We start from the raw sequence: 25,874 nt of genomic DNA on the forward strand, positions 1-25,874 counted from the left end.
CATTTCAAGGACGATGCAAAGCCAGTGCAGAATATGACCTGAAGGGGCAAGATCTGGCTGGGAAGTGTGGCATAGGGAGAATCCCAAGGGATGGATGATGATGTCTGGAGGGCTGTGTTTGACCCCCCAGTCCTAAGTTCTCCATCCCCCGTGTAGTTGATCTTACAGATCTATACAAGGCAGGTAGCCTGGTACTGATCCCTACTTTCATCCTCTATGGCTATGCATTTTTCTAGATTTAAAAAAAAGGTTATCTCTCTCCCCCCCCCCTGCTCCCCCTGGCCAGCAAAGTAATAGAATTGTTTCATAATAAGCCTACAGGAACTGCAAAAACACTATTGCAAAGCACATGCTGCATGTTATGGTCATTAGTATATCAAATTTTAACATATCCTGCATGACCCAAATACCCAGAGAAGGGTCCCCCCCCAATACATCAAAGGCATCAAGTGGTACCAAGCTTATTTCCAAGACATCTTTAGTTCAACTTGTACATACCTAAGAAACGTTGCAGTCAATCATCTAAGCAGCTTCACTCACCAGCAGATTATATCCAAACTCCTATTTCAAAGAAAAGCATTTCAAGCTCTGCTACTTAAGTGACAGTGGAATTAATTCCTTCCTTGCTGATCTCATTTGCTATTCTTCATAGCCCTTGCTGAGCTGACCAGGAGTACAGTAGTGAATACCTTTTTTGTGTCTTTATGCTTTTGTTTCATGAAAGCTCCGTTGCATTTTTCATGGTAATGAGATTTTTTTTCTCAGCTACTGTTAAATAATCATTTTCTAATCATGAGACAGATTCTTTATAACACAGTGCTAATATGTGCTTAAGGAAAATTTGAACATTTCAAACTAACTACTAGGTGCACTGATTTCTAATAAGTGCTAATAGATCTAAATGATCTATCCCTTCCCCCTTCCCACTGCATCAATTTCTTTATATCCTGCAGCTGGCAGAATCTTGATACTATTTTTCCTTCTACTGTAGTTGGTTGCTGATGTGATTTGTTTCGACCAATATTCCCTGCCTCCAAATATTCCAGCCACTTTTTTATTTTCTTCCTTCTAGTTCTCTTTCTGCCCAACATCAAAACAAAGGACAAATCTAATTGCAAATGAGATTCTTTTTATTTACAGAATTCCTATATATTAGGTCGCCCTCACTTTTCCTTTCTGATTAAATTATCTTCTCTTGGTCAAGATAATCTGACGGCATTTGAATGGTCTGAACTACATAAAACAGGGGTGAATAATAGGTGAATGGGGTCCAAATCTGGACCATTGATTCCTGTTTTGTATATTATATTACACCGCATTTGTGTATATGGTCCATCAGTATATAGTCTAAGTCAGGGGTGGAGAACATTTTCGGAGCGGTGGGCCAGATCCTATCTTCTCATCCCTGCCATGCCAAATTTCACAGGTGAGTGAGGCCATTCACCTGTCAATCACCTGATACTAGGAGCCACTGAGGCTAACTTGGCCTGAAGTGGATCAGGAGAGTCCTTGCATGCATCATCATACAGAATATGATGAAACTGTATCCACCCACAGCACATGTGTCTTGAGGGGCCTTAGTTTATTGACCAACCTATTACCGTGTTTCCCCTTTTTTAAGACACCGTCTTATAACTTTTTTTCCTCAAAAAAACACAAGGTGTCTTATTTTCAGGGGATGTCTTAATTCTTTATTAGGTTTTTATTTTATTTTATTACGGTACCTTCTGTTGCTCGTTGGTCTTATAAGGCAGACAGGAAGGGTGGAATTTGCAGAGACTGGCTCTCGGAATACAGGAAGGGAGGAAAGTGTAGTCGGTACCTTATGACAGGCCGCTGGCTCGGGGCGCTGCTTGGCGCTGCAGCAGCCGCCGGTTCCGGGCGCCGAGGCCATGCAGCCCACAACATTCCGGCGGGGCAGAAGGGGGCCAGCAGCGCTCCCGTCACCGTCCGTTCGGTGCCGAAGCCGCGGCCTGAACCTGCGCACGCGGGAACCGGGCAGGTCCCGCGCCGGGGTAGCTTGGTGCTTGGGGCGCGCCGTGAGCGGGTGTGTGAAGCGATGGCGCGAGGCTCCCCCAGCTCCAGCCTAGGCAGGGATTTTGCGAAGCCTTCAAGGAGCCAGGCTTGGGCGGCTGGCTGGCGGGGGCTCGATCGCACAGCGGCTGAGGAGGCAGGGCAGGAGTGGGGTGGAATCTGAAATGGCCCAGTCGTGGGTGGCAAGGCGGATTGGGAGCGGGGCGAGACGTTGCCGGCTAAGCTGCTGGGCTGCTCCAGCACAACATAGCTTTGAGGGAGGGACGTGATGGCTTCCGCGTGGGTCAGCGGGGCCCTCGGCAGCTGCGCTTCTCACGCTTCCTCTGTGTGGAAGGTGGTGCTGCAGAGCCCAAGGCGGGAGCTGGGAGAGCCTCTCCAAAGAACTGTTCTCCCGCGCTTAAACAGAAAGAGCTCAGGCGGACCAAACCAAAGGTCCCTCCAGTCCAGCGCCTTGTTTTTAAAAAGCGGCTAGAAAAAAAAGCCGTCCGTTGCTCCAGAGGCGCAGAAGGGGCAAGCAGCGCTCCCGCTGCCACCCATTGCCCCGGCGGCACGGAAGGGCTCGCACGCCTCCCGTTGCCGCTCAGCCTTGGGCCATGCAGCCCATGACGCTCCAGAGGCGCGGAAGGGGCAAGCAGCGCTCCCGCCGCCACCCATTGCCCCGGCGGCACGGAAGGGCCCGCACGCCTCCCGTTGCCGCTCAGCCTTGGGCCATGCAGCCCACGACGCTCCAGAGGCGCGGAAGGGGCAAGCAGGGCTCCCGCCGCCACCCATTGCCCCGGCGGCACGGAAGGGCCCACACGCCTCCCGTTGCCGCTCAGCCTTGGGCCATGCAGCCCACGACACTCCAGAGGCGCGGAAGGGGCAAGCAGCGCTCCCGCCGCCGTCCGTTGCTCTGGTGGCACGGAAGGGCCAGCGGGCCTCCCGTCGCCGCTCAGCCTTGGGCCATGCAGCCCACAATGCTCCAGAGGCGCGGAAGGGGCCAGCAGCGCTCCCGACACCGGGGGGCTTCCCTGTCCGGGCGCTCGGCCCGAGTGGAAAAAAGTCCTGGGAAGAGTGGGGAGGCTCCCAGCGCGGCTCGCCTGGCAACGCACTCAATTCATGCACCCCCTCCCACATGGTCTCAAACCTCTCCGAGGTATGTCTTATTTTTGGGGTATGTCTTACGTTTCGCACATGCCTAGAAATCCTGCCATGGCTTACTTAATGACTACGTATTAAAAAAGGGGAAACACGGTACTGAGGCTGCACACACACACACACACACAAAAACGCACCTTGTGCTGGCCTTGTGAGGGCAGAGTTCGAATGAGTGGATAATTCCTCCTACGGAGGGATGCCAACCTTGAAACAGGGCAGAAAGGGGCTGATCCAACCTGGGATCTTTAGCAATTTAACTACCAGCCACCTTCCATCCCGATTCCCAACTGGCATGAATGCAGTGGTGGCACTGTCATGCCATTAAGCCCACCGCTCCCCCTTTAGGGTCTGGATTGCAGCTTGAGTTCATATCCTGATCTATACAGCTTTGCCTGCCTCAGATAACAGAAATAATTAAAAGTTGTCTGAGCCTTTATTAGTCCACCTGTGTGCCCCGTGTTGGAGCATAACCTACAATGAAAAAGGAGGGAAAGTGAACAGGCAGAAAAGCCCATCAATTTAGGGGGAGCATTCATTATATTTGCTAAGGAAGGTGCTTGTTAGGTGTACTTGTCACAGGCACTGTTTAATGATGCCAACAACATAGCAATACTTCTGTACTTGCTTGGTAAGAGTTGCAATTTTCCAGCAGCTTTGATTATCTTTCTGTCTGTGGCCTGGGTTAAAATGATCTTAGACTAAAAGAGATCAAATACAAAAACTGGAAAGGCCATTAGAGGAGGTTGTGTGCATCTGCTGTTTGTGTAGCAACAGCGAAGGGAAGAGAATGTGTGTGTGTATATATAAAGAGTATCCTTAATAGGTTCTTTTTCCAAAGTGAAACTAATTAAGTTTTTCACTTTTGGATTAGTAACTGAGGAGTACTGTTATTTTGAAGTGTAGGCAATGAAAGGAGCAGTCGTGATTAATGATATGTGTAGGCTGATGCAATTTATGTTTACTGAGAAATAGCTCCATCTAAGTTAAATGGAGTTTACTCCCAAGTAAGTGCGCATACACAGCCTAGGGCTTGCTGATCAGAAGGTCAGCGGTTCGAATCCCTGCGATGGGGTGAGCTCCCGTTGCTCGGTCCCAGCTCCTTCCAACCTAGCAGTTCGAAAGCACCTCAAAGTGCAAGTAGATAAATAGGTACCGCTACAGCGGGAAGGTAAACGGCGTTTCCGTGCGCTGCTCTGGTTCACCAGAAGCGGCTTAGTCATGCTGGGCACATGACCCAGAAGCTGTATGCCGGCTCCCTCGGCCAGTAATGCGAGATGAGCGCAGCAACCCCAGAGTCAGTCACAACTGGACCTAATGGTCAGGGGTCCTTTTACCTTTACCTAAGTGTGCATAGAAGTCTGCCCTTAACATTTCACTCATTTTCCATTGGATGGAAAGTATCATAAGATGGAGAAGAATTTTAGTTTGAGGCAGGGATTCAAGTTTTGCAGGAATTTTTGATAAAAGAAAGTGAACTTTTTGTATATTATAGATAGGAATGTACAAACATGTCACAATCCATTCTGAAATTAATTCTCATGTTCATTGGGCATGTTCCATTCCATTTACATATTTGCCAATGTATACATTATCCCTTTGATTTTCTTGTTTCTGTTTATACAGTGGCATGGCTAGGGGGGTGAGGAAAGGGTCGATCGCCCTGGCTGCCACGTCCTTCCCAAGAGCCCTTCTTTCTTGTTTCCAAAGCTGGGCAAGTGCTAACTAGGCTTTGAGGAGGAGGCAGGCAGGAACCCCCTACAGGCACCCTGTGGGGGGAACCAGTTGCGCTACCCTAAATCTGCCTCTGTCTGTTCTGTGACTGCTAGCTCATTTCAATAAATTGAATATTGTGCAATACTGCCGCTCTTTGGGTTTTATACCTAATCAACATAGGTACTTGCTCTTTCAGATTCTCCTTTGGGGATGAGGGTGCCATGATGAGATCTGCACTTCAAAATTTACCTCTATACCACAATCTTTTTTTACCTCTATTACCATCCCTCAGTTACTTTTGCCAAGCTTAAATGTGATGTATCACAATATAATCATATTATAATCTACCATGTCAGAGGCTGGGTTGGCTTTCTCACAGACCTACTGCTATACCTGCTATATTTAATCACTTTGGAAACTGTCAAGCCTAGTGCCAGTCAGGAAATATATTGGAAGTGGGGGAGTAGAAAGCAAAAACAGAGTATTTTTTTTATTGAAAATGTTTTGCTATGTTGTTAGAACATCCTCAAAACCTTTGTTTTAAGGACCTGAAAGGGCCTAAGCGGCTTGCAGCCTTATTCCTTTTAATTCGTTAAATGCTTATTTTTTTTATTTCCTTATATTGTGTTTTGGAAACAGATCCTGCCATGTGACTTTCTGTACTACTACAGTGTTATCCCAAAGATTCACTTAATTCAAAAACTTACAGGTGTGTGTGTGTGACACACAGATGGCGTCCAGTGAAAGAACTTCATTGTACCTAGAAAGTTAAAAACCCATTTCCTTGATAACAGTTATTAAGAAGAGCTAAGTACGAATCTCCAGTCGCTTTTAGTTAGGTCTTTTCCTTTCCCTATCTTTACAGTGGACCCTTACAAATTTTGCAAAGAATTTGCCAAAACACTTTAGAAATATTTTCCTTTCCTTTCCTTGATGTCTGCATTACATTTAGTCTGTTGGCATGCATTCTAATAAACGATGTTGTCCACATCTTCTGGCTTTACATACTGAATTCATGACATAATGAAATATGTATAATACTCAGTTCCCTCAAAGGGCAGTGCGTATGTATGTATGTCTTTGTGTGCACTGTATAACTAACAGTGCTATCTTATGCATGTGTGCTCGTAAGTTGCAGTGAGTCCTATGGAACATATACCTAGGTAAGTGTGTCTACAATTGTACAGTAGTCTGATTCTGCTTTCTTCCTTTGACTTCATGTAGAAGTGATTATATTCTTGTTTTTGATCAAATATTTATTTCTGTTGTTATAAACACTTTTTTTGAAGGAGCTCTGCGTGGCAGTTTAGCCTCACAACCCAGGTAGTAGCTTTTGTTACTGAATAAGAAGCCAGCCAGCCAGCCCTCTAGCCACTGGTACCACACTGTTGTTGTTGGTTTTTTTTGCACATTTCGCATATGGATGTTATAACACGTTTAGGACTTTTTATAGTGGATCAATTTGTTTTCCTTCCTTCGTAGTATGCACTCTTAACTGCTTAATCGCATTTGGATGACTTAAGAGAAAGTGAACTAGTTTAAAGCATGACAAATACATAACAACATTAGCAATATATTGTGTGTAATATATCTGATGCTTCTTTAAACAGATCTCGATAATGTGGAAGGCATTGCAGTAGACTGGCTTGGAAATAATCTGTTTTGGACAAATGATGGCTATAGGAAAACAATTAATGTTGCCAGATTAGAGAAAGCCTCTCAAAGTCGGAAGATTCTTTTGGAAGGAGACATGTCACACCCAAGAGGAATTGTTGTGGATCCTGTCAATGGGTATGAAAGGTTTTAAAAAATAAGTTTAAATAAAACTTAGCCCCTTTTCACCATTACCCCCCCCCAATAATATTCTCTCACACTGTTAAACTAGATATTTCAATGGATGTAAGTGAATTGTATGCCTAGATGTCCATGGGAATAATGCTTGGCTGTTTTTGTGACCACCAAAATTGGGTTCTCCACTGTGATTAGCCCATCATTACTCCCCTTGTTTGTATCCAGGCAGCATTATCTACAGGTAATTGTGCATAAAATATGTACAATTACAAAGGGCGTGGGGAAACGCTGTGAGTGGGAATAGACTGGGAAGGAATAGAGTGGAAATGGAATAAAAATCACTGCCTAGAATGGAACCAGCGGGAAATGGCGTAAAACTGGAGTAGACATCAAAGCAAAAGCCAGAATGTGTACCTTGAACAGCATGTACAATGAATGTGTACATGCATTGTATGCATATAATTTGTGAGTGTGAAATGGTAATTGTTTGTAAAAATTGGGCTATTTTAACAGAAGTTGAAGGGAAGAGTGAAACTGATATGAAGTAGCACAGTACGGATTAGAGAAAAAACAGCAACTATGTGGATTAGTCCAATATTGTGATTTTGAAAATATTCCAACCCTACAAACAGGGAGATGGCACAATATGGTAATACTAAAAATCCCTTTCGAAAAGTAAGACCAAATTGGTGAAGAACAATTCTGCATTACTATTTAATTGTTTATATTATTTTATCTCAAATACAGTTTATCTCAAATACTGAAACCTTTTAGATCAGGCATCCCCAAACTGTGGCCCTCCAGATGTTTTGGCCTACAACTCCCATGATCCCTAGCTAATAGGACCAGTGGTCGGGGGAGATGGGAATTGTAGTCCAAAACATCTGGAGGGCCAAAGTTTGGGGATGCCTGTTTTAGATCATTACAATAATAGAAGATTTATTCACATCAAAGACTTCATCTCAAACACAAAACTCAGCACTTCCTGGACAGCCTCTTCCAGTCCTTGTAGACAATACTGAGCTAGATAGATTAATGGTTACATTCAATATAAGGCTGCTTCATATGTTTATATGTTATAACATCCTGTTTTTGCAATAGTCCCTCTAAGAATTGGAATTGAAGTAGTGATTTTATAATCTCAAACTGGTCCACAAACATCATGCTTCCATCTACTTAAAGACACAACTTTAGTATTAGCCTTCCTAGTATGCAGTAGTGTTCATTGAACTCTGTCAGCAAGATAGCTAACTCTTGACAACTGACATCGTCTTTTTAAATTGCATAAATATTGAGTTGAACTACCAATGGAATCACAGCACCTTTTGCCCCACTACAAGGTGACTTTGCCAGCACCTAGTTTCAACTCAATTTTTATGCAATTTAAAAGAGGATGTCAGTTGTCAAAGACCAGGTGGATTGAAGCTTTTAATAGGGGCTGACATACATCGAGAAATTTGACCGCTATATGTTTGGACTGAATAGTTTTGGAGAAACCTGACATGGGAGACTGGTAGCAAAGGAATCTAATATCACCCTCTGAATGTATCCCCCTATGCTCAGGTGATACCTTGGGGTGAGAAAATCAACCCTAAAGCTTAAATGAAGCCAACCTTGCAAACAAGAAATAATCATCACCACCATTTTAAATAGGAAATGCCATGTATTTAAATCGAAGACGTGCACATAATTAGCCATTCAAATGGTGTGTGTGTGATTGATTTTGTGGGGTGGGGCTTACTTGTGCTGCCTCCCCAATTCTATTTAAGTTGGTACCCCTGTGAAATAAAACAGGTTAAAGAACCTGGCTTGCTCTGAACCCGGTTTGGACATAATGGGGACCAATAGCTAATTGAAGAGTCAGTACTTAGGTTTAGATCTGCCATGTAGAGGGCTGAAGGTGCAGAGATATACAGCTGAAATTGTGCTGAGTTTTCTGCCCATGTCTTCTGCAGAGATACACAGCATTTGGCTGCAGCATGTTTTCTCAGTGCAAGGCTACAGCAGAGAAACCTGCCCAGGGGAAATCAGGCCAGAGCATTCACCTGACAGTGTGCAAATAACTGATCCCTACTCCACCCCTACACAAAGTGGTGTGGTAGTAATTTAGAGAACCAAGAAATGATAGATATGTTAAGAAGTTATGAGTTTCATGTTAATCAGAATGCTCTTTGCTCTGCTTTGTCAGCTTGGGGCACGGGAGACAGCAGTCAGTAGTGAACATGTACTCAAAGAACAGTTCATTTCAAAATTAATGGATCATGGTCTCAAGTGAATGTACTGTATAAAACAGCTTCCTTTGCTGCTTCCACTAGTTTCAAGATAGTTAGAGTAATATTCTTATTAAGGAATTTTTTAAAAGATCAGAAACTAGTACATTATAAGATGCACTATGCATATTAAAAACCTTACAAAATAATGTTGCAAGACAGCAAGCCACTTTCTATGTTATTCATTATTCAAGTTCACCAGATTTTTTTAATAGTGGGTGAGTTACATAGTGTGTAGCAAATGAACCTTCATGCTATTCTAGAACCAAAGTAAACCAGAATATTACCGAATAATGAACTATATACCAACTAGTCTATAGAGATGAAAGACATTCCTCCTATGAGATGATGCTTCCTATTGCACGCTTCGAGCAGGTCTTCCCAAGGATAAAGGGACCCCTGACCATTAGGTTCAGTTGTGGACAACTCTGGGGTTGCAGCACTCATCTCATGTTATTGGCCGAGGGAGCTGGTGTACAGTTTCCGGGTCATGTGGCCAGCATGACAAAACCGCTTCTGTTGAACCAGAGCAGCACGTGGAAATGCCGTTTACCTTCCTGTCGGAGTAGTACCTATTTATCTACTTGCACTGCGTGCTTTCGAACTGCTAGGTGGGCAGGAGCTGGGACCGAGCAATGGGAGCTCACCCTGTCACGGGGATTCGAACCGCTGACCTTCTTATTGGCAAGCCTTAGGCTCTGTGGTTTAACCCACAGTGCCACCCGCACCCCCTTCCCAAGGTAGGGTTGCCATATTTAAAAAGGTAAAAACCAGGACACCCCAGAAGTCGATAGATTTTCAGACTATCATTGTTGTTTTTACCTTCCTTCTGACTATTTTCCTGACCCCCCCCCCCAATCTCCTTGACTCACTAACCTCCTGTGAGTTTTATGAATTATTGTATTCTCTCCTGGTTACTTGTTGGTTTGTCATGAGAAAATGTTGGGTCCTTTCCCCGCACTCCCAACCCTCTGGGGTTATTTGTGGGTGTTTTTTCTTTAGGGTGTGTGTTTGTGGACTTTATATCCACAAGGGGCCAGTTTCATCACAGCAACAGCTTTTTGGCAAATCCTACAAAGAACCACCATGAAGTGGGAGTTACATTTATGCATTGATTGTGGCTGGCTCTTTTTTTCTCTTGCTAGCAGGCCTATAATAAGTACGTGGGTGGCGCTGTGGTCTAAACCACTGAGCCTCTTGGGCTTGCCAATTGGAAGGTCAGTGGTTCGAATCCCCACAATGGAGTGAGCTCCCATTGCTTTGTACCAGCCCCTGCCAACCTAGCAGTTTGAAAGCACGCCAGTGTAAGTAGATAAATAGGTACCGTTGCGGTGGGAAGGTAAACGGCTTTTCTGTGCACTCTGGTTTCTGTCACAGTGTGCTGTTGTGCCAGAAGCAGTTTAGTCATGCTGGCCACATGACCCGGAAACCTGTCTGTGGACAAAAGCCGGCTCCCTCGGCCTGAAAGAGAGATGAGTGCCACAACCCCGTGGTCGCCTTTTACTGGACTTAACCGTCCAGGGGTTCTTTTAATAAGTACCCTCAGAGTGACCACTAGTGTTACACCCTTCAATTTTTGGCAAGTTGGCTAGCTTGTGTAGTCCCAGCTTAACTTCTCAGCAAGCATGCTAGTACTTGCTGAAAAGAAGTGGCTGCAACATTTGGTATACAGCAGTGGCTTCCCCACCTTTTTTCTTCAATTGGCAGAAAGTGGTTCTATTTGCTCCAATGGCTTCCTCTCACTTGTCGGTTGCCCCTCCGGAGACCTTTCTGACACCAGGATGTGTGTGGCTGTACAATCTCTTCTGGCTGATGTCATATATAGAGCTTCTAGCCAGCAGAGGCCAGGAATGAATATTCCATGGAGCCTTAGTCCTCCATTTGCCTTTCCAAGGGAGGGGAAGTTTCCTTGATTCCTTTCTTGGGTGAAGGACTTCATCTATGCTCTAGGAACATTTGTGTCCCTTCATTCTGGTGCACGCCCTTCTCAGAATCAGTGCATGCAGGACACCCTCACAATATTCACCTATCTGCAAGAATCAGCATTTTTGGTCAACATGGAAAAGAGTGTCGTCTTTCCCACTCAAGTTTCTTAGGCACCTTGGAGCTTGCCTTGACACCAAACGTTTCTCCATATGTCTGATGCCGGAATGGGTGGACAAACTTCTGCTGGCCTTATGTGTCATTTTGTCATCTTTGCCAAGCACTCCAATGCAATCTACCTATCTGCAGGGCCTGATGCTACCAAGCTTTGTTTTCCTGCCATGGGCTCAGTTTCATATCTGGTCACTTAATCAGCTGCTCAGGTCATATCAATATGTCATTGCAGCAAAGAGGTATGAGGTGGTGAGGATTCCATCTGCACTGAAGAGGGAGCTGTCTTGGTGGCTGGCACCCCATAATCTGTCTGCAGGAGTGTCCCTGGAGGAGCCCTCTTGTGTGGTTCTCACAACCAATTCAAACCTCTTTGGCGGGGGGGGGGGGCTTTATCCAGGGCAAAGATGTCCAGATGGGCCTCAGTGTGAAAATGGTCTACCTTGAGCAGGATCCTGACTCTGGAGGACCAGGGATGCCATATTCGTTCTGGTTTGATCTGGATTGACAACAATTTGGCCAAGGCTTATGTCAGTAGACAGGGAGGCTCGTGATACTGCATGTCGATGTCAGAGGTGTCCAAACTTCTGAGTTCGCCAAACCTTTCAGTGTCATCTACTCAGCCTGAAGACAGAACATATGAAAAGAGTGGACTTGTTGAGCCAAATAACAGTGAAAGAAGCATAGTGGCAGCTGAACCCTATGGTGTTCTACTTTTTGGCATGCTAGCTGGGTCAACCAGTGACAACCCTGTTTGCTTCAGCAGAAAATGTTCAGCTAAGCACCTTCAATTCAAACTTTTTGTCTCTGGATGCACTGGAGACAGAGTGACATCTGGGATCACTTTATGCATTTCTGGCTTCAGTTTGATTCAGAGAACTGTGCAGAAAGTCCATCAAGTCCAAACAGAGGTGATGCTGGTGGCCTGGGGGGCTTGGTTCCCAGATCTAGTCAGTTTGATGGTGCAGGCTCCCTGGAGGTTTGATGTTCAGGAGGATCTTCTCCTTCAGGAACCAGTGGTCCATACTCAGTGGGGATGATTCCTCTGCCTGGAGAGGAGCAAAAGCCTTGAAAGTACTCTGTCTCCCCATAGGAGGAATGTCTTTCATCCAGATCATTAAACAGAAATTCAATGGTAAGACTAATTTCCATTTTTCCAGGGTTTGCACCTTTAGATAATACTTGATTGAACACAAGCTATTCCACAAGAAGCTTATGTTGACTTAAACTACATAGAAGAAATGTGAGCTGAACCTGTATCAAATTGACACTGGCAATTGTATTTATGAAATGTTCCAGTTCATGGGTTGCAGTCTTCTAGATTTGTAGTGTAATACTAAGCTTATATAGTTGAGAAAGGGAATGTTTGAAAAAAATGATGTCGTGACACACATTTACTAAACTATTTTAGTTAAGCAGAATTGTGATCTATGTATTTGAGCATCCTATGCCTGACAGCAACCAGTTCCCCCATTTGTATTTTTTAAAATAATGTGTGGTGTTTTATATATATATATATATAGAAAGGACTATTAGTTACTGCATTATAATTCTCTATGTGCTTCAGATAAATATTGTTGGAGCTATGCCTGTCTTTTAATTAATTCCAGATGTGAGCATCAATGCTACTTGGGTTGTCTGGTGGTAACTGTAAAACAAAGAGGACTATTTTTAAGCAATGGCCTTTTAACAAGTCAAATAAATGTTTGCAAGTGCTATTGATTCATTGTACTGTTGAGAAGAGCAAAGAGTATATTGATCTGGTTATTTACTTCAATTCAAGATAGCTGACATAAAGATTTTACTAAAGGTGTCTTCAGATGAGCACAACTGGATGAGTGCCTCCAGACTTTCACTGTTGGGGGCGGGGGGAGGAATTCAAGAGCATACCAGGAATTCAAGTTTGTGCAATTAAAGTGTATGAAAGTGTTACATTATCCTTGCACAACAAATTCTCTCTCTCTTTTTTTTTAAAGAAGATTTGTTGCTGTTAGGAAAGTAATGGGGGAAAGAGTGTGGAATGAATGATTAAATGGAGAAACATGTATACATCCCACAAGCAAATCAGGATGAATGATCATTGTAATACAACTGACCCATAAACAAATCAGAATGGATGTTCAATAGTCAATCAATCACATAAGCTGTCTTTCAACATGCTTGGCATCACACACACACACACACACACACACACACACACCTGCATCAGAATTTATGAAACATGCATGTTGGACGCTGCCTCGATTCTTCAATAAGACCAAATAATATTTGGTGCCAATTTGTAATAGAATTCAGAAATCTAGAATGCCAAATTTTGTTTTTATCTGTACTGTCATCATGCTATATACCAGTCAGTGGCAACTTATACCTTGATGAATTTGTGTTAGAATTCTGTATTTTCCCTTGCTATAAATAATTAAAAATTGTTGCTTTCCATGTGTGTCTTTCTTAAGATACAACTTTTTTCTTTTGTTTTTTACAAACCAAACCTTCAAGAGTCATCCTCCAAAAGATCATGTTGTGGGTCCTATCCTTTCCTTCCAAACAGCTTTAAGGTTCTTGAGCCTTTGTAGGACCTGAACTTTAGACAGCTGCTTCAGCTTCCAAAGCACCCCTCCCTCCTTTCTATGTTTTTGAGGCTTAATTTTGCCAAAATATTAAACTTAGTTGAATATAATTACAAAATACACCCCTATATGTTTTCAGCGGATTTACTCAGAGTACGACTTACAGGGTATAGAGTATCCTAAACATTTTATTGCAAAATACAGCCCTGTAAGTCATACTCAATGCATTGAAACTGGACTTAAGTCAATGTATTTCAGTGGGTCTACTGTATCTTAATTGCATATCACCCATAGTGTAGAGTGTTTGCTCCTGGTTATAACATAGTAATTTTTGTAAAAAGGGGGATGATTCACAATATTTTATGGAAACAAACAATTTTAATGGGAGTGCTGAGGAATATTCCCAGTTGCAGAACTAATTCACACCTAGTTATTAAATTTCCACAAACTGGGAAAATGGTTAAATTAGTTTGCCTTAGAAATACATATTTTCCAATCGTCACATAATTCTTTCCTTTATGATAAAGACAGTTTGCCGGTTAAGAGAAAGAGATTTCCTAAGCCTAGTGTGATTATGTAAAGTTTGAAGCAGCTCATTAGCACAGCATCAACTTTCCATGTCAATCAATTCAGTTTTGTAATCATATAATTGATTATATTCTCTCAGGTCACACAGGAGTAGCTTTTCTCCCCCCCACCCCCCTTGGTGGATTACCTCTGTTACTCATTTATTGCTCTTGAAAGGAAGGAAGGAAGCATTAAGAAGGCTTAAAGTAGAAACCCAAAGGAACTACTGCATCTCTGTAGAAGGCATTCTGCAATTTGGTTCAAATAATAAATGGATGCTTATTTATCATTTCATAGTTGGATGTATTGGACAGACTGGGAAGAAGATGAAATAGACGATAGCGTGGGACGAATTGAGAAGGCATGGATGGATGGCTACCACCGACAGATTTTTGTTACATCAAGGATGTTGTGGCCAAATGGATTAACTCTGGACTATCAAAACAACGTATTATACTGGTGTGATGCCTATTATGATCACATTGAAAGGATATTTTTGAATGGAACTGACAGAAAGGTGAAAAAATGTGATGCTGTGATGCCCTCAAGCTTTCATTTCACTGAATTATATTGCAACTTTAAATTTTGAGTTTTTTTAATATTATTATTTCTTTCCTTCTAAGGCTGATCTATGTTCATGGGGGGGACAGACTCCCAGCATAAGGATGACTAAGGTAGTTTAGCTGGCATCCTGATGCAGGGTGCAGCCCATATGTTATTTATTTTCTTTAGAAGAAGCAGAACACAAAGAGACTTTGTTATCTAATACGGTAATCCTGTGTTAATGTGGAGTTGTTTTCTGTACATGGTGATGCAGTACAGTACAAAGGTCTACATTAAAACTAATGGGAGTGCTCTCTCTGACCATCTTGATTGGTCACAGCCAACTACATAAATACTTTTTGTAGCACATGCTGCTTCTCCGACATTGACATTCTCCGACAGTATAGTAGAGTTCACACTTTCATGATCGCTAGTATAGCAGAGTCCATTGTTTTGAACCTAGAAGACAGTGTGGTTGTGCCTGCCTCTCCTAGAACCAGAGAACCATGTTTGCCACCTTGATCTCCTTGGAGGCAAAGTAGGATATGTAAAAATAAATGCATAACATTCTAAAAATACACCTATACCAGCTAGCAGTACACATAGGGTTAATGTAGTGAATATTCACCAATGTTTGTCATTAGGCAGAATCACAGAACCATCAACAGTCAGACAAAACTGCTCCGGTATCCTCACATTTTTAACGTGAAGTGTGAACAATCCTATCAGTGCCTGGCTCCTTGCATTTAATTTCTTCCCAGTTCTGTGGATAGGATGAAAATTCCAGTTAATTACACAGACATTCTAGAGGACTTTCTGCAAAGGGAAAAACAACAACAACTAAATTGTCTTTTGCTAAAGATTTCTGCAGCTTTCGGTCTGTTCCATCACCAGTGCAAAAAAAAAGTGTTTCTAGTTGATCAATGAGCACAATTTCTATCCTGATTGCACCCTCAGGTGAAACTGAGAATAAACAGAGAAGTCAGTACACCAATAACAATCTTAAAACAGCTAAATAGCTCTTTGGGGCTATTCCCTAGCTAAGAATGTTCTTAAGATTGTTTTAATTTTTATGGAGAATGTTCACACAAACGGTTAATGCAGCACAAAGGAACAATTCCTCCGATACACATTCAAAGCTAGTGAATATTACCCACATCAATCCTAGTATTTGTGACTATATGGTTTATTTTATTTATTTAAAACACATATAAACTGCTTAATTTTTTTTTTAAAAAAAAATCCCTAAGTGGTAAACCACATTAAAAAATTTAAATGATAACATTAAAACAAAGGTGCAACATAAAACCAGTAAAACAGTAGTATAAAACTGCATTAAAAACACATTAAATCAGGAACAGAATACAGTATCAGGAAATTTATAAGACATTTGAAGAAACTGATGGCTGCCGCTTCACATATAGCAGAAGGGATGGCATTCCAAAGTATAGGGTCAATACCAGGAAATTGCCCTTTTTATCAACACCCTATGACATTGTGTAAGACGCAGTACCACAATGAGATTATCTAAGACAATTTTGCAAGATGATCTAAGACATCTTTCAGGTCCGTATGAGGCAGCTGGTATTTCAAGTAACATGGCCCTGGGTTGTTCAGGGGATTTGTGTGTTAACGACAAGACCTTGAACATGGCCTGTTTCTGATCAGCTTCTTTATGCTTGGACAAAATTGTTCAAGTTCTGTCTCTGTCTTCCCCCTCCCCTTACCTGTTTTAAGGTGGAATTGTAAAGCTTTTTACTGGTGCAGTGAATTTTAACATCTCTTTAACTAATGTTGATTAATTGTAGGTGGTCTACAGTGGAAAAGAATTAAACCATCCATTTGGACTGTCACACCATAGGAATTATATTTTCTGGACAGATTATATGAATGGCTCTATTTTCCAACTGGATTTGATGACTAGAAACGTGACACTTCTAAGAAGTGAAAGATCACCTCTGTTTGGGCTTCAGATTTATGATCCCCACAAGCAGCAAGGTACTGAAAACAATATTTTCTGTATTTACACTGAGCAGTGCTTTAACATTAATTACAGAAAGGCTACCTTTTTACTACACTGTCTCAACATTTGTCATTAACTTGTAAGGCATTCCAGCAAACATTAGCTACAACTAACTGCCATTAAAATAAATATGACTTAAGTTAGTCATAAATATGATGCATTTCTTTAAATTGAAATGAATTCCAAATGACTTTCTGGATGTCCGTGGATTATGTAGTTGTTACAATTAACTATTTCTTGTATTATTAATCCAACAATTCATTGATCCAGTCAACATACATCAGGGCTATTATTAACTGGAGGAGATGCTCCACTCACTAATTATAGATATTGAGATTTGTTAGGTTTTTGCTCTGACCTTCTCAAAAATATTATTGGATGCTGAACAAATCCTATTGTGGTTTTGATCTGAAGATCTTTCTGTGAAGTTTTTAAGGTCTGCAAATATTTATTTAAAAGGTCTGAAGTTATGTTCATTGTGCTTTGATAACATTTTCATGGCTTTGAAGATGTAGTAGATCTAGCCATTCCCCTATGTAATTTTAAGTCTGATGACCGATAACTCTTTCAGTTCTTTTCCTGTGTAGCAAAAAGTTCAAGGTTAATTTTGAATATGATCAATTTTCTTTGAAAAAGAGAACACTAGAAATTCATAGTGACCTCCATACAATTATTTTTATTCTTCCCCCCTCGGTGGCAGGAGGGCAGCTAGTGTTTGGATTAAGTCTAATCTCCTCCAGTTAGGTAGACAGACTGAAAACAATAAACAATAGATGAAGGGGTCTTTCTCTCAATCCATAAATGACTTCCTTATTTGAGGAGGTACTCTGCATGGATTCTGCAATTGTGAGTTTATCAAAATAAACAAACATCACAGAGAAGAGAGATATAGTGAAAGTCAGAGAGAGAGAGAGAGAGAGAGAGAGAGAGAGAGAGAGAGAGAGAGAGAGAGAGAGAGATGGAATTCAGGAACAGTGATTAAGCTCACAAAAATCAAGCATGGATATTAGGAATAGTACATCTGATCATTTGCTCACTTGGAGATTGAGCAGGATATCCTCATGCCATCTCTTCCTCCTTTCCCTTCAGTACCCCAAGGTCCAGATGCTTACTTTAGGATTAGGCATGGGAAGGTGAGGGAAGAGACAGCAGCTCTTCCCCATATCCTGCTAAATACAGCCGTAACACGTGGCTAATAAGTATGGTAAATGTATTATTAGTAGTAGTTATAATCCAAAATTTACAAATCATAAACATCATTATATATAATGTATGTATGTATGTATGTACACGGGTGGCACTGTGATCTAAACCACAGATCCATAGTTTATTAGGTTTTATAGTTTATTTTATTTTATTTGGTCTTCATCTTTCTGGATTTCATTGTGTGTGTTTTATTTTTATTTTTTAACACAGAGAACATTTGTTCAGAAATCCACAAAATACATACATCCAAAAATAAATCATAAGACATTGTGGCAGCCCTGGAAGGGCCCTGGGTATGGGAAATAACCAGGTGCTTGAATATTGGTAGCTTGTCTTCCTTTATACTACCCAGAATGTGTGTGGCGGGGGAGATTTCTCACATTTCAAGGGAGATTTCACCTCAGGCTCTCTTTTAGCTGTGCCACTAGCTAAAATTGTAACGTTCAATTGCGATGTACAATTCTAGCTGGTCTCAAAGACACAGAGAAGCATCACATGGTAATTGATTTGCTATTTGGTAATGGTATAGGGATCTGTTTTGATGAAGAATAATATAGTCTTCATGCACATTCAGTTTGGTTTCCACAGAATCCAAATTGATTCTTTCCATTTACTTTAATGGAAGTAGGATATAAGCCTATGTTGCTAGTTAAGCTTATATAAACTGCTTGTTAAAAATCCATCTACGGCCTAATCAATAATCCCCACTTTTATATCTCCTCCAAGACTTGTAGTAGTAGTTACATGGCTCAATAAACCGAGTGTTGATTTGGATTTAAAATGTATGTATCCAACATTTCAGGTTCTAAACAACCACAACACAAACACGCATAAATTTGATGCCACCTATGAACAGTCTTGAAAAATGGACCCTACATGCCTCTAGTCAGCTTACATTTACAAACCACTTAACAGCTTTTTAAGGCTGTACTGAGGATGACTTGAAGGATGTGTCACATATGAGTTATTTGTGTAGCCATCCAAGTTTTTTTTTATTACTTTAATGGGTTTTCTTGTTAACTAAAATGCAGTTTTGAAATACTTTGCCTTGTTAGTATTGTTGAATGAATCACTTTCAGGATCCCACACACACACATAAACACACAAATACATATATACATTGTCTTAACTAAATATAAGACAATGTCTATGCTGTTTGCCTAAAAACTATAATCTGGCTACTGATATTCTTTATGATTCTAAGGCCTGCAATAAAGTTTAATGCTATGTGGGGACCCAGGTGGCTCTGTGGGTTAAACCACTGAGCCTAGGGCTTGCTGATCAGAAGGTCGGCGGTTCGAATCCCTGTGACGGGGTGAGCTCCCGTTGCTTGGTCCCAGCTCCTGCCAACCTAGCAGTTCGAAAGCACGTCAAAGTGCAAGTAGATAAATAGGAACCGCTACAGCGGGAAGGTAAACGGCGTTTCCATGTGCTGCTCTGGTTTGCCAAAAGCGGCTTTGTCATGCTGGCCACATGACCTGGAAGCTATACGCCGGCTCCCTCGGCCAATAATGCGAGATGAGCGCGCAACCCCAGAGTCGGTCACGACTGGACCAAATGGTCAGGGGTCCCTTTACCTTTACCTTTATGCTGTTTGCCTAAAAACTATAATCTGGCTACTGATATTCTTTATGATTCTAAGGCCTGCAATAAAGTTTAATGCTATGTGGAGCCTATATTTCAACAGTGGTAGTCAGTGATGCATTGAACAATATAAACCAGGCCTTATTGACACACAGCTTAAAAGCTGAATTGTATTATGGAGCTTGTAAACACCTGAGGTCTCTCTAGTTTGTGTGGTCTGTGGTGTTAATCAGAAAAGATTTTAAGTTTCAAAATGATGAAATGGTATTTCGGTCACATCCATCTGAAGACGTTCAAAATCCTCTGAGGTGTCATGTTGGGCTTACTGAAAGTCCCTTGAAAAACCTGAAATTGTTTGCCTCAAAAAGACTCTCCAAATTTGCTCTAAATTTTCTTTTATGTGGAATTGGAGATGACCTAAGTTTGTGTAAATGTCTAAGGAATTTTTCTAGTTGTGGCAAAACCAACCAGTTCTTTCTTTCTCAGATGTTTTGCAAGAGCTAAAACCTTAACATCCGCATCCAATATAGCTTCAGGCAAAATTCAGCAGTAACACTAGTCAATGCCCTCATCTTATATTATTGTTTCGTAGCTTGACATGCATTTTTATTTTTACAACTTTCAACTGACACCAGTTGCTTTCAACACAACCCTATATATCTGTCTACTCAGAAATAAGCCACATTGTGTTTGATGGGGCTTACTCCCAGGTAAGTGCTATAGGATTGTAACCTTAAGATGCACTATGCATTTTAAAAGAATAAAAAAGACAGTTCCAGTCTTTCTGACCCACTTTTCCAATGTTTTGTTACTCTGCTGTAAAGGAGAAACTGAACCCAGAATGCAGATTAAGTAGCATCAGCTACTTAATCATCAGTTCAATTGTCCTATATGGAATGGATGGTTATAAGGAATTCCTCTTGGTGAAAATGAATTGAGTGTATGAGGGGAAAAGCTATTATAACACCCCTGCCTGACCATCACTGACACAGGATATTACCAGAATATTTTCAGTATATCAACCCCTCCCTCCCTTGGCATGCCAATGTTCTCAAGCACCAGCATTTTGCCAGTTTTTAAATTGCCAAGTAAGCTTAAATGCACACCGCCAGCACCACACCACATATGTTACCTCAGTTACGATAAAGCAGGAAGGGTGGCTTGAAAATGAAACAAATAAGTTCATTCTAATGTGTAGTGTTTCATTGTAGTCCTATACTTTTAAAAGTAAGAGATAAGACTGTGACCAAATTAGATCATGTTGTACCTTCTGTACCTGCAGGAAACCACATTGATCAAAGCAGTGTGTCTGCTAGATAAAGGCAATTTTCTTCATGGTCTCTGTATATTATACTCTTATAACATGTTGTTTATTTGTCATTAAGGTTGCTTTTTTATTTTATTTCAGGCGACAACGCGTGCCGGGTTAACAATGGAGGATGCAGCACTCTCTGTTTAGCTGTTCCCGGAGGCAGAGTGTGTGCTTGTGCTGATAACCAGCATTTGGAGGCGAACAGTACAAGATGCACAAGTACGATCTTCCTAGAAAGTATCTGAGTTTATCCTAATGTTGCAGGGAGAAAAAAGGAAGCCTGCGAATGTCTGTAAAACTGTAAATGTCTAACTGTAGGGGACTATGCTTTTTCACCAGCAGAACAGAAAAGCACAGAGGTGGTTTTTTTTTACTGAGCACAGTGTTCAGTGTTCTAAGGATTTCTGTTCAATGCTTGGGGCTTTAAAGGTAGTCTTGGGGTTGTTTTAAACCTAGACTGAAATTATTCCCCACTTAAATTTTCAGCTTGAAGGCTGCATTCCCTTCTGGCCAGCCTTTTGAAGTGGGTCAGAGGTAGAAGTGGGCAGAGTAAGAAATATAAATGTTCCCCTTGTTGCAGGCAAACACACTCACAGACAGTGTGAATCAGGGCTGGTGATGGGTGTGTCCTGAGAAGAGGGAATGTGGCTAGGGAGATGTATGTCTTGAAGAGAGTCTCAAGGGCTAGATAGAGAGGCTCAGAGGGACACATCCAGCTCCTGGACCCGAGGCTCCCCATCTCTGCTTTAGCACTTAAGGAAGTGGGGTGCTGTTATTATAGTGAAGGATGATGTAGGATCATCCTAAAGCATTGATTAATATTGGAATAATTAGTAGACTGATTCCTAAGCACTTTGTTGCTCTTACATGGCCTCGGTCCAGTATACCTGAAGGAGCGTCTCCACCCCATCGTTCTGCGCAGACACTGAGGTCCGGTGCCGAGGGCCTTCTGGCGGTTCCCTCGTTGCGAAAAGCCAAGTTGCAGGGAACCAGGCAGAGGGCCTTCTCGGTAGTGGCGCCCGCCCTGTGGAACGCCCTCCCACTGGATGTCAAAGAGAAAAACAGCTACCAGATTTTTAGAAGACATCTGAAGGCAGCCCTGTTTAGGGAGGCTTTTAATCGTCAATCAATTATTTTATTCTTCTGTTGGGAGCCGCCCAGAGTGGCTGGGGAGTATAGATAATAAATTATTATTATTATTATTATTATTATTATTACAGAAAACTCCAGATAGGATTGTTATTTTATGAATATGTAATAATGAGAGCTGAAGGCTGTGAAGTAGAAAGAATATTTAATGCTTGCTATAGACAGCTAATACTGCATATTCTTTATACATTTGTACCCTTAGTTAATTCTGGAGAAGTGCTACCCAGGTTATGCAAACCTGAAGAGTTTCAGTGTCAGAACAGGCGCTGTATCCAAGACCGCTGGCGCTGTGATGGGGATGATGATTGCCTTGATGGCTCTGATGAGCATTCAGAGATTTGCTGTATGTATCTGTGCAAAGTGTGGTCTGTGTTTTTCTCATTAACACTCTCATTACATTTTTTTTAAAAAAAAATCTATGCAAATACGGTATGTAAGTGTCTGAGGGGAATGGAAATGAAGCTGCCATAGCTGACTAATCATTTTGATGTATATATCATTCATTTTTTTTCCTCGGTCTGCATTTGTAGGGAATAGGAACTCTAAAGCATACTGGGAGGGCCCTGCTTCATAACACTGATCATGCTAATGATCCTCACACCCTCTGATGTGTCTGCTTTTGTTCCTCACATGCTACTGCCCCTTGCCCTTGCATGGTTGTTGGGCCAGGAGGTAAACTCTGCTGGAAAAACTGAGGGAAATCAATTTAAATGCCCAGGAGCCAGAATTACTGTGCAGAAGGTCGCTAAACACTTCATTGCTTCTTGGCAATGGTTTCTTGAAGAGTGTCCAAGAAAACAGACATAAGTTTGGAACAAGATGCTGTACAGCTTTTGCTGCCTCGATATATTGTAAAGGAGACATATGGGAACTGAAATGCAGGCAAAAGTGTGATGTCTTAAATGTTTGCCACTACTTTACTACTTAAAAGCCATTGTAAGGATGAAAAATGCTTATGCGACTGGAGGCAACAGCATGTCAGCAATAATTTGCAGCGTCCCTATTTCTTTGTGAATCTTAAAATGCTTCTCAAATGTTCTAGTTCATATTGTAGTCGTTATAGTTATATATGTTTTATTACTTGCCCTTCACCCTAAGGTCCCAGAGTAGGTTGCAACAATTTAAATACATTATTAAAAACAACTTTTGAAACTTCTGATTAAAAATATCACAAATGATATGGTGCGTCCTGAAAATACATATTGCAGATGTCACAGGCCACATGTACCGAGTGGTGCAATCTCATGCAATTATGGGACATCTGGTCCACCTGCATGTAAGCAGAAACATGGTTGGGGGCATTTGGATGAGGAAAACTCAACACAATTGGGTCTACCTCCACCCAGTTGTTTAAAATGTCCCAGGGCGGCTAAATAAATATTAGACCTGATCAGTGTCTGTATGGAAGAGACTGCCTTGCAACGCCATATACTCTAGCTTGGGTTCCATGATGGAAGAGAAATGGAATATAAATGTGCTAAAATAAACAAATTCACACATACCATGAGGGAATAGTGCCAAACAGAAGTTGTTTCCATATCTTGGGTAAAGTGTTACATTCATGTGGGAGAGAACAGGGTGATAGACTGCAGCATGCCAATTTGTCATAGGCAGGAATGCTGGGCGAATTCTGTCTTTGCAGATTCCAGAACAAAGTATGTAGTCTGATCTTTTGGGAGTGAAGTGCAGATCGGAACTGAATTATCCATCACCTTTTCACAGTTTCATGTGCCTCAATGCAATTCTCAGCTCCAAAATGCATCAATTTTTTTAAAAAAATTCTGTATTTTAATATAAAATTTAGATTTTTATGTGTGAACGTTTCCTGAATTTACAGAGATGAGTGAGCATATGAGAAAGTTTCCCGTAATCAAAGTACCCGGCTTAGGGAAATGTGATCACTATGGTATCATTTTAAAAAGGATAAAGGTCTTTATTGGGAGCTATTTATGTGCCTTTTCAGGTTTGAAAGACACATACGTGCTTAAATAATTCTTGTTTCTTTATCTTGAACAGATGAATTTTTGAACACTTTTTTGATCTCTGTAAAAGACATACTTCTAGGCATATATTCTTGCTGTCTGTTCAAGTTGTTCATTTTAAAAATAGCACTTTATAACTTTTCACACTTACTTTTTTAGCAGTGTTTTTCTCTCCAGATGACAAACATTCAATCATTACCAGTAAATTACTATTTGAATGTGCACTTGCAAGCAATTGTTTGGACCAGTAACGGCAGACTTTGCATATAGTAAGGGCACGGCTAAGAGTGCTTGAAGAATAAAGCTTCTGAAGTTCTGATATTAATGGGGCTGAATTGACCCGCATCACTGGGGTCTTATGTGTGGCTCAAAATATAGTCATCCTTCAGGTGTCATACACTTCAATTTTGTGATGATGTTATTGGCTCAAAAAAGTTTTAAAATGCATCTTAAAATTCATATTAGGTATAAAAATACATTTAGAAATGTGCATTTTGAGAGAGAAAATGTGTTCAGAAATGCATACAGTGGTGCCTCGACTTACAAATTTAATCCGTTCCGAAGTCACCTTTGTAGGTCAAAAAATTCGTGAGTCAAAAAACGCCATTGGAAACGCGATTTCCCATAGGAATGCATTGGAAACGGAAAAAATCGTAAGTCAAAGCAACCCTATCTAAAAATTCATAAGTCGAAAAATCCCTATCTAAAACCTCCACGGTTTTCTTTCGGATGTCGAGACATTCCTAAGCGCGCAGCCATTACCCCCATTTGTAAGTCGAAACATTTGGTTGCCGAGTTGTTCGTAAGTCGAGGTACCACTGTATTTTATATGCATTTGTAAACATTTTCAAATATATGTATCTTAATGCCAATTTTTGCTTCTTTTTTAAAATCGAAGATTAATGTGGAAATGAGACTGCATGGACATACAATGAAACAAATGCAAAAGTGATTCAAAGCTATCTATCCCTTAACCATCGCCAAAGAAGCCCTCAGTATGATCTAAGACTAGCGCAGTGCTTTTGGAACACTGTGTGATAGAGAATTTCTGTTTCGAAGTTAGATTTTATGTCTTTGTTCCTTTGCTTTTCACCATCTCCATCCGTGGCTTTTATCTGTTCCCATACTAGTTTTACACTAAGATAAAAGTGAAAATCCAATCTTCTGTTTCTTCTGCTACCAAAAGCCTGATTCTGAGGGCACTTTGCTACTACAGACCAATAATATGTAATACTGCAACCCGTTGATGTCCATATCTATAGATAAGGCAATAATAATAAATTGGCATTTTATGTTGTATTATTAAATCACCAGGGTTTTGGACTAACAGCTTGAGGCTCTCTTCACTCTTTCTGTAGTCTTTGGTTATATCCCTCATTTTCTGCTTATGGAATAGTAATAATAAGCAATGGCTGTGAATACTACTGGCTTCTTGGCCCCTGCACAATCGCACTACAACTGTATGATGTTAACAAGTATTTGATAAGTACAGGAACTGAACAGACCTTTTTTCTTTTTAATAACAGTGGTCATTTTCTTGTAGTGAGAATTGTAGTTCTACTATTAGTTGTTGGCACAATATAAAAGCTTTATATCAAATTTTAATCAGTTTTAGATCTTGACTAATTTAATGCTTAGCACAAGGTACATTTTTATATGCTGCACTTTTTTTTTCAGTCCAGTAAAGATTTCCTTTCATCATTTTGGAAGGGTTGCTGAACTGTAGGTGGTTTTTATGACCTCAGAGCCTTAGGCTTTCATCTTACGCTGTTGTGTTTCCTAGGCAAGTTTACTACCATTTGCTACCTATATTGTCTGTGCAAAATCATAGCAATAGGCTTGCAGATACAAAGCCCTTTAGATCATCATTTTGAATCATTCAAAATGTGAGAATGCAAAATG

The 25,874-nt window shown here is 41.2% G+C and overlaps 1 protein-coding gene across 1 annotated transcript in view; it reads left to right on the forward strand.

Moving 5' to 3' along the window:
• The window catches only part of LRP1B (LDL receptor related protein 1B), a 743,096-nt gene that overhangs the window by 523,694 nt on the left and 193,528 nt on the right, over positions 1 to 25,874 (forward strand). The window contains exons 12-16 of the mRNA XM_060279545.2: positions 6,495 to 6,675; positions 14,471 to 14,690; positions 16,525 to 16,714; positions 20,938 to 21,060; positions 22,193 to 22,333. Coding sequence (XP_060135528.2) covers positions 6,495 to 6,675; positions 14,471 to 14,690; positions 16,525 to 16,714; positions 20,938 to 21,060; positions 22,193 to 22,333 — 855 coding nt within the window. The remainder of the gene's footprint in view (positions 1 to 6,494; positions 6,676 to 14,470; positions 14,691 to 16,524; positions 16,715 to 20,937; positions 21,061 to 22,192; positions 22,334 to 25,874) is intronic.

Source organism: Zootoca vivipara, chromosome 1 (genome assembly GCF_965207765.1).
Source record: "Zootoca vivipara chromosome 1, rZooViv2.hap1.1, whole genome shotgun sequence".
NCBI lineage: Eukaryota > Metazoa > Chordata > Lepidosauria > Squamata > Lacertidae > Zootoca > Zootoca vivipara.